The sequence below is a fragment of the Trichosurus vulpecula genome, chromosome 9, assembly GCF_011100635.1.
Source record: "Trichosurus vulpecula isolate mTriVul1 chromosome 9, mTriVul1.pri, whole genome shotgun sequence".
Taxonomy (NCBI): domain Eukaryota; kingdom Metazoa; phylum Chordata; class Mammalia; order Diprotodontia; family Phalangeridae; genus Trichosurus; species Trichosurus vulpecula.
Window position 1 is genome coordinate 7,072,267 of NC_050581.1, and position 11,879 is coordinate 7,084,145.

General features: G+C 39.1%; 1 protein-coding gene across 1 annotated transcript; it reads right to left on the reverse strand.

The window, feature by feature from the left end:
• Positions 1-208: 208 nt before the first annotated feature.
• On the reverse strand, positions 209-1,141 carry LOC118831430 (olfactory receptor 2K2-like). Its single transcript, XM_036738777.1, has one exon. It carries the CDS (start codon positions 1,139-1,141, stop codon positions 209-211), a length of 933 nt encoding a protein of 310 aa, XP_036594672.1.
• Positions 1,142-11,879: the final 10,738 nt, after the last annotated feature.

Here is an 11,879-nt window from a genome sequence, read left to right on the forward strand (position 1 = left end):
AGTTAATAATCATGTTTTTCTTGACAGAAACTCATGAACACCCCTACTAAATTGTGGTGGACCCAAGCATACAGTATACAGTAATAAAGAAAATACCCGTACCAGTGACATGAATTGAAAACTCCCCCCGAAGATTAAAATCCTCCTTAACACTTTCTATGGGAAGCCGACCATTTTCTTGGCAATGATAAATTCAATACCAAGTCTTTCAGAGTCTCCGTGAAAAGACATTTCTGCTCAGTAGCTTTTTCACAGCCCCTTTCACTTCTTTATTTCTCAAGCTATAGATAATGGGGTTTAGCATGGGAGTAACCACTCCATAAAACAAAGTTATGAACTTATCGATTTCCTGAGAATCCACCGATGATGGCTTCAGGTACATAGAAAGGGCAGTCCCATAGTACAAGATCACTACTGTAAGGTGAGCTGAGCAGGTGGAGAAAGCTTTGCTCCTTCCATCTGCTGAGTTGATCCTTAGAATAGTGAAGAGAATGAAAGTATATGAGATGCAAATTAAGAGCATTGGGATTGGAAGGAGAAGCACACTGACCACCAGCATGATCATGTCCATGGCCAGTGAGCTCGTGCAGGCTAACTTCAATAGCGCCAAGATTTCACAGGTAAAGTGATTGATGGAGCTCCCACAGAGAGGCAGCTGCAGGGCAGAACTTGTTTCAAGCAAGGCAGTAAGGCAACCTGTTATCCATGACCCAGATGCCATCTGCAGACAGACACTTTTGTTCATGATGATAGGGTACCTAAGGGGGTGACAGATTGCCACATACCGGTCACATGCCATCATGGCAAGGAGCAAACACTCTGTGGACCCCATAGCAAGGGAGAGATACATTTGCACGGCACACCCTGTGAAAGGAACAGTATTTCCTTTCGTTATGAATTTCACCACCATAGGAGTGACGGAGGAAGCTGTGTAACAGATGTCCATGAAAGAGAGATTGCTGAGAAAAAAGTACATGGGAGTGTGAAGGTGCAGATCCAGTATGCTGATTGTAATGAGAATGCTGTTACCCAGTAGGGTTACCAAGTACATCAAGAGGCACAAGATAAAGAGGATGATTTCAAGTTTGGGGTACTGGGAAAACCCCTCCAGAGTGAATTCTGTCACTGTACTCCAGTTCATTTCAGTCGCTTATCCTCTGTCTTCCTTTCCAAAGAATATAAAGAAAATATTACATAGGCAGCATCATTATTACACCAAAAATATCACTTTATTTTCTCTTTTATGACATTTAACTCTTTAAGAACATTCTCTTAAAATGTACACTCTTCCATAGAAGTAAGGATTGGAAAGAATATTTGGAAATTTTGGAAAGGATATTGATGTTAGCCAGCAACTAGAAAATTATTATTTTAATGGATAAAATTGTTTAAAAGGATGAAAAGCAATAGTCTAATCATGGGATGATGAGCAATGTGAAAGAAAGGAAGGGACAGATTAAAAAATATTGGATTCCTAGTTAGGGAAAAGTTGGACTTGATAACATCCTTAAAAGTACCTTTCATCTCTAAGATTCTTTGATTCCTCATGGGAAGATAGGACACTAGATGAAATGGTGAACATCAACACAACGTAATCTATCCTAAGTGCAAAATACAATGGAATTAAGAGAAGAGACAGTGGTGGTAGGGAAAATATTTAAAGCAATAGGCTTAGCATGCATGGAGTGGTGAGTAATGGGAATGGAAAGAAAGGTCTGTTTCCAAATGAATTGGATTTAAACTTAGAGTGTGCTGGCTTTCTCTGCCTTGGTGTAAGTGGTTCCTTATATCTGGAATGCACTCCCTCCTCATCTTGACCTTTGAAAATCCCTTGCTTCCTGCAAAGCCCCCAAAAAGGTGTCCCTTCTCCTACCTTTCCAAACACATCAAGTTGTTAAGTGTTTCTTCCCTCTCAAAATTACTTTATCTCATTTTGTATGTCCTTTGCATTCACCTATTCGTGCGGAGTTGTATTCCTTTAGCAGAACACAAATTCATTGGTGTCAATGGCCATTTTCCTTTTCTTTCCCCAGAGCCTAGAATGGTACCTTACACCAAATATTTCACTGACTTTAAAATGGCATGGTAAAAAAAGGACGTTATTGTGCTTCCAGTTTTATCTGATAGCCCATGAGATTTTGGATATGATATTATTGGAGTTAAAAATATTATAACTAATTTTGATAATTGAATAGTAATAAAATGAAGTTTTACTTTCCCAGCCTATGCTGTATTATAAGAATAATATTAGTAAAATGACATTTGCCCATTACATGTGAGTGCTAACCTTAAAATAGTTCAGATCATGAACTTATAAAGTACTTAATATAAATGATAACTCTTATTTAAGGGACAATGTGAATGCCTGCACACTGTGCCATGAGGACAAAGCAAAAAGAAAAAATTTGACAAGCACTGAGAAAGGTAAATAATAAATATTTGGGGAAGTGGTACAACGGAACGTGTGCTGAATTTGGAGGATGAGGACCTGGGCTGAAATTCTTACAGCTATCCTTGTTGCCTAAGGATATTGTTATCTAAGGATCTGACCTTGGCCAAGTCACTTAACCTCTATGGGCCTCAGTTTCTTCACCTGTCAAATCAGAGTGGTGGACTCAGACATCCCTTCCAGCTCTAAATCTGGGATCCTATTGTATACTGACATGTTGACCTCTGAAGCAAATATCTTAAAATCTTAACTGTTTTGAATCTAGGAGAAGAGGGAGATAAATCACAACTATCAATTTAGGCTAAATTCTAATTAGTCTGTGGTGTGAAGATAAGACATTGGAAGCAAGGAAATCATTTAGGAACCATGGCCATAGCTAACGTGTGAGGAAAATGGGCCATGGCCATGGCCGAGAAGAGATAGATTTTCAAGATTCTTCTCTGGAAACAGATAAATGGCAAGACTTAGTTGCTTCCATGTTGCAGGGAGAGAGAGAAAAACCAAACTTGATTCTGATATTTTGAGCTCTGGTAACTGAGACACATCTTGAGGTAATTGCTCCTAAACCAACCATCTTCAGACATTGAAGGTCACTGTCCTATTTGTTTACTGTGTCAAAGACTGTCTAGTTCTAGTGAATCATGCAATGAAGTAAGTGGGAGGGTGAGGATCAGAGATTTAGAACTAGAAGAAACCTCTAACTCATCAAGTCCAGCCACCTCATTTTATAAATGAGGAAGGTAAAGTAAACAGAGGTTAAATGACTTTCCTAGAATCAGATATCTAATAAGATTCTGAGGCAGAATTTGAGTTCAGGTCTTCCTGATCCCAAGCCCAATGCTCTCTCCTGAGAGTCTTTACTCTGGCCAGAAAAAAGAGCTCACTTACCTTGTCCTTCAAGGTTTCAATTACGAACACTTTATAACATCGGTAACTTTCTTTCCGTTTCATCCTTTTAATTTGAGGGCTTTCTTCACATTTTCCCCTCCTGGCTCTGAAAATAAATTTTACTTACTGAAGAGTAAAGTCTACGTTGGCCACTGAGAAATAGTCTGTGTTTGTATTTCGTCAATCTCTTGTTGTTTTTAGGGACTTTTAAGGTTCCCTGAGCAATTTAAAGCTGTGACTCTCAAACATGAGGACAGTCAGACATTTGGGAATGTCTTAGGAATAAGGTCCCAAAGACCCAATTACAATCAGCTTCTTGATTGTTTTTGGAATGTTCTTCATTTGTATTTTGGTCTGAAATATGCCAACAACCAGAGGCAGGCAAAACAGAGGTAAAGGATTAAGTGACTTATTCAAGGTCACGCAGATAGCAAATGTCAGATAGGATTTGAAACCAGCTCCTCTGACTTCAGAGCCAGGATTCTCTCCACCACATCAAGTTGCCTCCTTTACTTTCCTCATTATGTTACATGAGAGTTTATGACCAGGTGACCTCTCTTTCTATAATCCCTTTTCAGTGCGGTAACAATAATAGAATAAAAAAGTTTTTAATATTTTTTCCAGAATCTGTTTTACCTCCTTTTCCCCCTCAGACTATGAGCCTAATAAAGTGAGGACATAACTATGTCTATTTCCTGTGAACTTACTGAGGAAGGCTTTAGGTAGACATGTGGTGCATTGAATGGATCTCGGCATCTGCAGCCAGGAAATCTGGGGTTTCAACTGGGCCTCAGATAATTACTAGCTGTGTGACCCTGGGCAAGTAACTCAAGCTCTTTTTTCCTCAGTTTCCTCAACTATATAAAGGGAATAATGATAGCATGCACTTCCCAAGGTTGTTGTGAGTATCAAACGAGATTTTCAGAAAGCCTTTAGTGCAGTGTCTAGCACGTAGTAGGTGCTTAATAAATACTTTTAAAAGTACAGAGGATAAAGTCACCGCTATCAAAGAGGCCACATAAAAGGAAAAAAAAAAGTTCTACTTCTGTGTCCAGCTGAGTTTAACCTCCAGTGATTGGAGAGAATAAAAATGTAAAGGACACCAAAGAGGAGCATTGTGGTAAGAAAGAAGAATGCAGTTTGGGGATGGGGGCAAGATGTGGTTGTTAAACAACTTCCATGGTATACTAGAGGCAGCTAGATGATGCAATGGCTAAAGTGCTGGAGGATCTAAGTTCAAATCTTTCCTCTTACACTCCCAAGTTGTGTGACACTATCTGACTCACCCTTGAAATAGGCATTATGATAATAAAGCCTACTTCCCAGAGTCAAATAAAATGAGATAATATTTGTAAAGTACTTTATAAAGTGCAATATAAATGCTAGCCATTACTTCTCTTACTTGACCTTTGAGACCATAACATCATTTGTCATTTCTCCTGTAAAATCCTGACCACCTGCAAGTTGGCTAGTGTAAGCATCAGTATGATGGTGTTTCTCATGATGACATAATCAACATCCTTCTTTCTTATTCCAGTGCTCCTGGGTTCAAGTGTGGCCCGTGACACATCCTGGCCATGGGACCCAATGCAAATTCTTTAACTTCTCAGTGCCCTTAACACACCCTGGCCATGAGACCCAATGCAAATTCTTTAACTTCTCAGTCCCCTTAGTGCCCTTAACACACAATGGCCATGAGACCCTATGCAAATTCCTTAACTTCTCAGTGCCCTCGAGCGATTCTCTAACATGATAAATTGCAGAGTAGTTGTTGCTGTATGTTGGTAACGGGGATTTCCTCATATGAAGCTCCCTGTTCTAACTAATTAAATCATGTGTCCAGGCCAAAAAATAAGTAAGGAAAAAAAAGGAGTTGGATAGCCCTAGAAGAGCAGTGAAAGTTGCATAACACATGTTCAAGAAGGAGACTTTACTGAAGATGAAGCATATGGGACTGGGAAGACAGGATCTAGGGTAGAAACTGAAATCAGAACAACATTGCCTGGTTACAGTACCAGGTACAAGCATTGCCTGACTTTGGGTTAAGTGGAAAATCTCAGAAATGGGACATCTGTCACAGCGGTCCAACTGGTTGTGTTCATTTTATTTTTCATCTACAAAAATTCAGAGATGGGTAGATTATTAAATGAAGAGAATATAAATGCCACATATTGCCAGGATCTGCATTTAAGGTTTTACTATTAGACTAGGTCCTAAACACTGTGCCAGTAACTTTTGTTGGCTCCCTATTGGATCTAGGATAAAATACAAATTTCTCTGCTTGGCCTTTCAAGGTCACCACAATCTGACTCCAGCCTATGTTTCTAGGTTGATTACACATTCCTAGATCCCCTCCACCTCCCTCCAAACAAACTGACTTATTGATTCTTCTTCCTATATAACATTTCATCTGAATCTAGCAAGAAGGATCCATTAAAGCACCTATCATGTGCCAATAATTGTTGTCCAATCATTTCAGTCAAGTCCAACTCTTCATGACCCCATTTGGGGTTTTCTTGGCAAAGATACTGGAATGGTTTGCCATGTCCTTCTCCAGCTGATTTCATAGTTGAAGAATCACAGGCAGACAGGGTTAAGTGACTTGCCCAGGGTCACACAGCTGGTAAGTATCAGAGGCCAGATTCAAACTGAGTTCTTCCTCACTCTGCCCAGGGCTCTATCCCTTGTTCCACCTAGCTGCCACGTACTGTGCCAAGTTGTAAGGATACCAAGACAAAAGCAAAACAGTTCCTGTCCACCTCTGTGGCTGTGTAGACTGTGTAGACTGTGCCAGGTGGCTAGAATGCTCTCTCTCATCTCCATTTGGAAGTTCCAGCTCCCTTCAAGGATCAGATGCTTTAAGAGATTTTTTTTTATTTTCCCAGTTATTAGACAGTCCCACCCAACATTACTTTCTGCTCATTCTGGATATACGTACATGCATGCATGTATATTTATTCTGGATATATGTATACATATACATGTATGCATATATTTTCACTTCTCTTTGCGCATGTCATTGGACCTTTCTCCTCTTGAAGAATGTAAGTCCTTTGAGGGTGACACTTTTGATATTTTTTCCTTTGTATCCTCTGTACCCAGCATAGGACCTAGCACATAGTAGGTACTTAATAAGTGATTGTGGAACAGATAATGGATTCTGTGAACATGGGTAGTACTTTCAAGAAAGAAAAAAAATCAATTCACTTTTCTCCCTTAAGGACTTAACACGGTAGGAGTTTATGGTGTACGGTAAATGAAAGCTCCCTACCCTTGAAAGCATAGGGCCTTACTTACAATTCTAGCTAGCTATGTTTCTGGGCCACAGTTTAGTATTCTATAAAAAATGGGAGTTCCACTAGGTGACTTCAAGGATCTTTTCCTAAATTAAATTGTAGCATTGTAAGAATGTAAAATCTCGTGGCTTTCTCTTTTTTGTGCTAATACAATTTGGGGGCAAGCCCAAATAAATCCATCTTGTGTGACGCATCAAAAAAAAGTATGAAGAACATATATGATGCATTTTAATTTTTCCAGAAAACCAATGAGGCCACAAACAATTTTTTTAAAAAGTCCTATTCCCCTGAAAAAATTTTCATGCGACTCTCATATATGGCCATATCATATCCCATCTTTAATAATATAATTTCCAATTAACAATGTGCATATGTGCATATCCTCCAAATAAACTGACATTTCCAGCATCCAATATTTAATTGTACACATACTTCATATGCTGAAGTAAAATGCTTGTAATAGACACAGTCATTCTTAATGTATGAAAGAAAATACATTGATAAACGTGGGCCCTTAATCTTGTTTCTTTTTAGGCATGATGCACCCTGCTTTATTCTTTGGAATTTGATTTGTTTTCAGATAGACTAATGGTCTTTCGTGTGTTTTCCGGATTTTATCTGTTCACATACTCAGTAAGGAGAGTCATTTGGTTGATGACAAATGTGCAGGCATCTCAGTACAAATGAGGAAACAGCATTCACTACAAGAGCCAGTTGGTGCAGTAATTCCGTCCACACTATGCTACAGGCCCTCGTGCATGGTAGAAATTATATGTGCCATGTTAAAAAAAGGGATTGCATTTCCCAAAATGTATGTGTACTTGTGTGCATATAGAAATAAAAAGCCAGCATATGTATAGTAATACACAAATCGAAATTATGAAAAATTACACACACACAGTTTTAGAACTTGTGGTCATTCTTTGATACTCAATAAATAACCTGTAGGATGGGCAATAGTACTTTATCACTGACCTCTAAAATGAAACCCTATCCTTTAATCTCTACCGTTAAGTGAATAAGTTTAGTTTCTACCATATTATTATTAATAATAATATTTTCATGTTACCGTTGGCTAGGTTCACAGTGGTGCCTGACCTGGATGTTGCAGAAGGATGCATGGCTGGCATTGTACTACCATAAAAGGAAGATGTTGCCTGCAGATTCTTCACATGGCACCAACTTTCATTCACCAGCATTTTGTCTAACAGCTCCCTAGATTTGGAGCTCTTTCCCAGCCTGTTTCCCAACTTTTGACTAGCCTTCTAGATTTGGTTACCACAATAAACTTTGTATCTTAACCATGGCATCCTTTCCGTAATTCTTTAACAATATATTCTAATCAGAAGCAGCATCCTTGTAGAGGATAGGAACCTAATAAAAGAACTCTCCCTCCTACACCATGACAACATGGTTCCAGATTCTGTGGGGAACATAAAATAATTTTTACATGTTATCTTAATCTCAAGAATCTTATTGCCCAGTTAGAAGAGACAAAACAAATACAGAAGAAACAGATCAGAATGGAATTTCAATTTTTTTTAATTTTAACTTATAATAAAGAAACTAAACTGATTATTTAGTGGTGAGATTCATGGATAAGGTTTTATTTTAAACTGTGTGGTGCTAAAAATAAGTTTGGTAGGAGTTCAGAGTGGAAAAAAATGATTTTTAAAATGTACATGAACTGACCTTAAAATAATGAGTAGATTTTGAACATGAAGAGAGATGAGGAAGGCAATCTAGATAGGAAGGTGGAATCATAGCTTTGTGACTAACAGGAGCCTGAGCACCCATCTGTATTTTATCAATGAGACTGAGAGTCTGAATGATTGGCCCATAGTCACAAAGGTAGGAAATTTCAGAACCAGGGCTAGAATGTAGGTCTGATGAAGTTCTTTTCTTCAAAAAAAAGTTTTACTTATGATGGCTTTTGCCTTCATATCAGAGTCATTTCTGGAACCTCTGTCTCCCAGATCAAGGGAATTGAACATTTCCTTGTGACAAAGAAAAGCAATTAACCAAGAACCATTGATAGAGTAACTATATTGACAGTATTTGCAAAATTCTGACCTAGTAATCCTACAGTCTTTCTGTGAAAAATATATATGTAAAATTATCTCCTCGCTGGAACCATCATTGATTTTTCAATTACCCAGAGTTCAGCTTTTTTAGTCATTTTTTTCATTTACACAGTGGTAGTCATTCTGTATATTTTTCTTTCGGTTCTGCTTATTTTACTCATTAGTAAATCTTAAACATTCTCCGGTGTTCCTTTGAATTCTTCATGTCATCAGTGGTTATTGCCCAGGATATTCAATTACATTCATACACCATTGTTCCCTCTTCTCCATTCCCTACCTCTGGGGCTCTCACTTTGTTTCCAGTTCTTTGCTACCACACAGAATGCTTCTGTCAATACTTTGGTAGCTATAAGGCCTCAGTTTCTGTCTTGAACTGACTCAGTTCTTTTTTCATGAAATCACATTGCTTTAAGTGAGCAGCATGAGTAAAGACACTAGAAGATGAAACTAGCCTCATTCGTCTGACTGAAACTGGGAAATCAGAGAAGAGAGTGGCTGGGACACATAACATAACAGGACCACAGAGCTAGAGGTGAAAGAGAATTTGGAGGTCATTTTAGACAACTCCCTTTATAATCTAAATGAAGACACTGAGGTCTAAAAAGGTTAAGTGATTTAACCAGAAGCAGCTGAGACGTGCAGTAGATAGAGCACATGGGTTCAAGTCTGTCCTCAGACACTTATTAGCTGTGTCACCCTGGAGAGAGCACCTAACTGTATTTGCCTCTGTTTCCTCACCTGTAAAATGAGCCAGAAAAGGAATTGGCAAACCATTTCAGTATCTTTTCCAAGAAAACCCCACACGGGGCAGTGAAGAGTCAGACCCAACTGAAATGACTCAACATCGGCAACAACAAGAAGCAAGAAACTTGCTGAAGGAAAAGTAAACAAAGAGTTGTTCTCAGTTGTAGTCATTCTACATATTTCTAGTATATATGTCACACATCATCAGCCAGGTAGTGTCATAAGCCTGGTCAGATGTAATTCCTTACCTGTGTAGGGAACCCTGAATCCCTGACCAAGGACTTTAGAATTGAAGGTTATTTAATAGAGCAGTGACATGATGAAGACATTGTTTTCAAAAGACATCTACAGCATCTCTCAAATTTATTCTGCTTCTTTCTAATCATAACCACCCATTTTAGTTCAGGCCCTGATTATTTCTAGCCTTGGTTATTTTAATAGCTTCCTAAATGACTTCAAATCTGGCTTCAGACACTTACTAGTGTGTGATCCTGGGGAGGTCATTTAACCCTATTTGCCTCTGTTTCCTCATCTGTAAAATGAGCTGCAGTAGGAAATGGCTCCAGTATCTTTGGCACAAAAACTCCCAAAGGGGTCACAAAGAGTCAGATATAACAGAAAAAATTGGACTCATTGCTTTCAGTCTCTCTCAGTCAATTTCAGTTCAGTCATGTCCTACTGTTCATAACCTTATTCGGGGTTTTCTTGGAAAAAATACTAGAATGGTTTTCCATTTCCTTCTCCAGCTTATTTTATAAGTGAGGAGCTGAGGCAAACAGGGTTAAGTGACTTGCCCAGGGTCGCACAGTCAATAAGTATCAGAAGGCCAGATTTGAACTCACAAAGAGGAGTCTTCCTGATTCCAGGCCCAGCACTCCATCTACTGTGCCACCTAGCAGCCCAATCAATGAGTACACATTGCAACTAATCCCTGATTAGTAGATAAGTGCCAGAGATTTGCCTGACTCACTGTTTCGATAATCCAGCTAGCAGCTTCTGTGGGGCTGTAAGATCCACCCACAGCCAGCACCCAGAAAGCTGCCAACAGCACAGGTTCTTTTGATCTGCTTTAATAAGGAAAGCAAGGTTAAAGGGGTTGACAAGTTTACTTTAATCCAGCATACAGACAGCATTCACTTAGTTCAGGAGAAAAAACCAGTATCCTAAACTTCAGAACAAAATACAAACAAAGTACAAACAGCAACAGACAGATCCAATACAATTCATAGTTACCAACATCTAGGTTCAGCCCGGGAGCTCAGAACAAGGGCTGGCCCAGAGTCACGTGCTACCACTGCTGTGGGTAAGAACTCCAAAGAAGAGACAGCCAACCCCTGGTTTTATATCTTTTTCAGGGTCAGGGGTGAGTCACACATGCAACTCACCCATGTGACCTAGAATCACCACAAAGAGGTGACTTAAGACTTAAACCCATGTGGTCTAAGAGCCTCTGCTCTCCCAGACATGTAAACTAGGCCCTCCCTGGAGTTAGCCCCACCTTGGGCCCCACCTTAGTTGCCAATCCACACCCACTAAGGTTTTACACCCAATAGGGGTTTGGGCCTGGGGCACTTAGTAAGGCTCAAATTAAATACACTAAATTACTCAAATGGAACAAAAGCCAAACTATTCAAGGGCACTTGTTGAACTAAGTGCTAAGGAGCCCATTTTGGCTACCAACACACTCACATAGATGTTCAGTGATTTGTCCAAGTCCACACTACTAGTAAGTGTCAAAAGCGAGACTTGATCCCAGGTCTTTGTGACTTCAAATCAGCACCCCAAACACTGTACCATGTCATCTCTCTCACACTGTAGAGAAGAACAGGGCCATACAGACTTCCCCAGCTAGTACTTCAAATAGCAGGAAATTCTGGGTACTGCCCCTCCACCAGTCAATTTCCAGACAATCCATGCTTCTTCTCTAAGTCTATCTTGCCTCTCCATATTTATAAGTATATATGCATGTATGAAAGGTAAGGTCTCTTTTAAAATAGACATTTTATTTGCTAAAAGGGACAGGAAAAAGAACATTTGTGCCAGGAAAACGGACAAAATCAGTGTGAGAAAAGCAAAGATAGCCTTTCAGATAAAATGTTGAGATATAAATTGCTCTGAGGACCTGAGAATATGGTGCAGTAGTTGGACTACTGCTCCTCAGATAATTAATTGTACTTAGAAGGAAGAGCACTGACTGAGGTAAAAATGGTCCCACAGCATTGTGTTCTATCAGCTTATTTACATGTGGCTCTTTTCAGAGTTTTCAAGTATATAATTAATAAATTATGAATCAAGTAATTGTTTGTTGACTATGGGTAAATTATATAAGGACTTTTGGAATCATATCTAACAGAAAGATGGAATTTTTGAGTTTCACAGTATGTTAGAAATGATAGTTGATTGTGAGGAAATCTTATT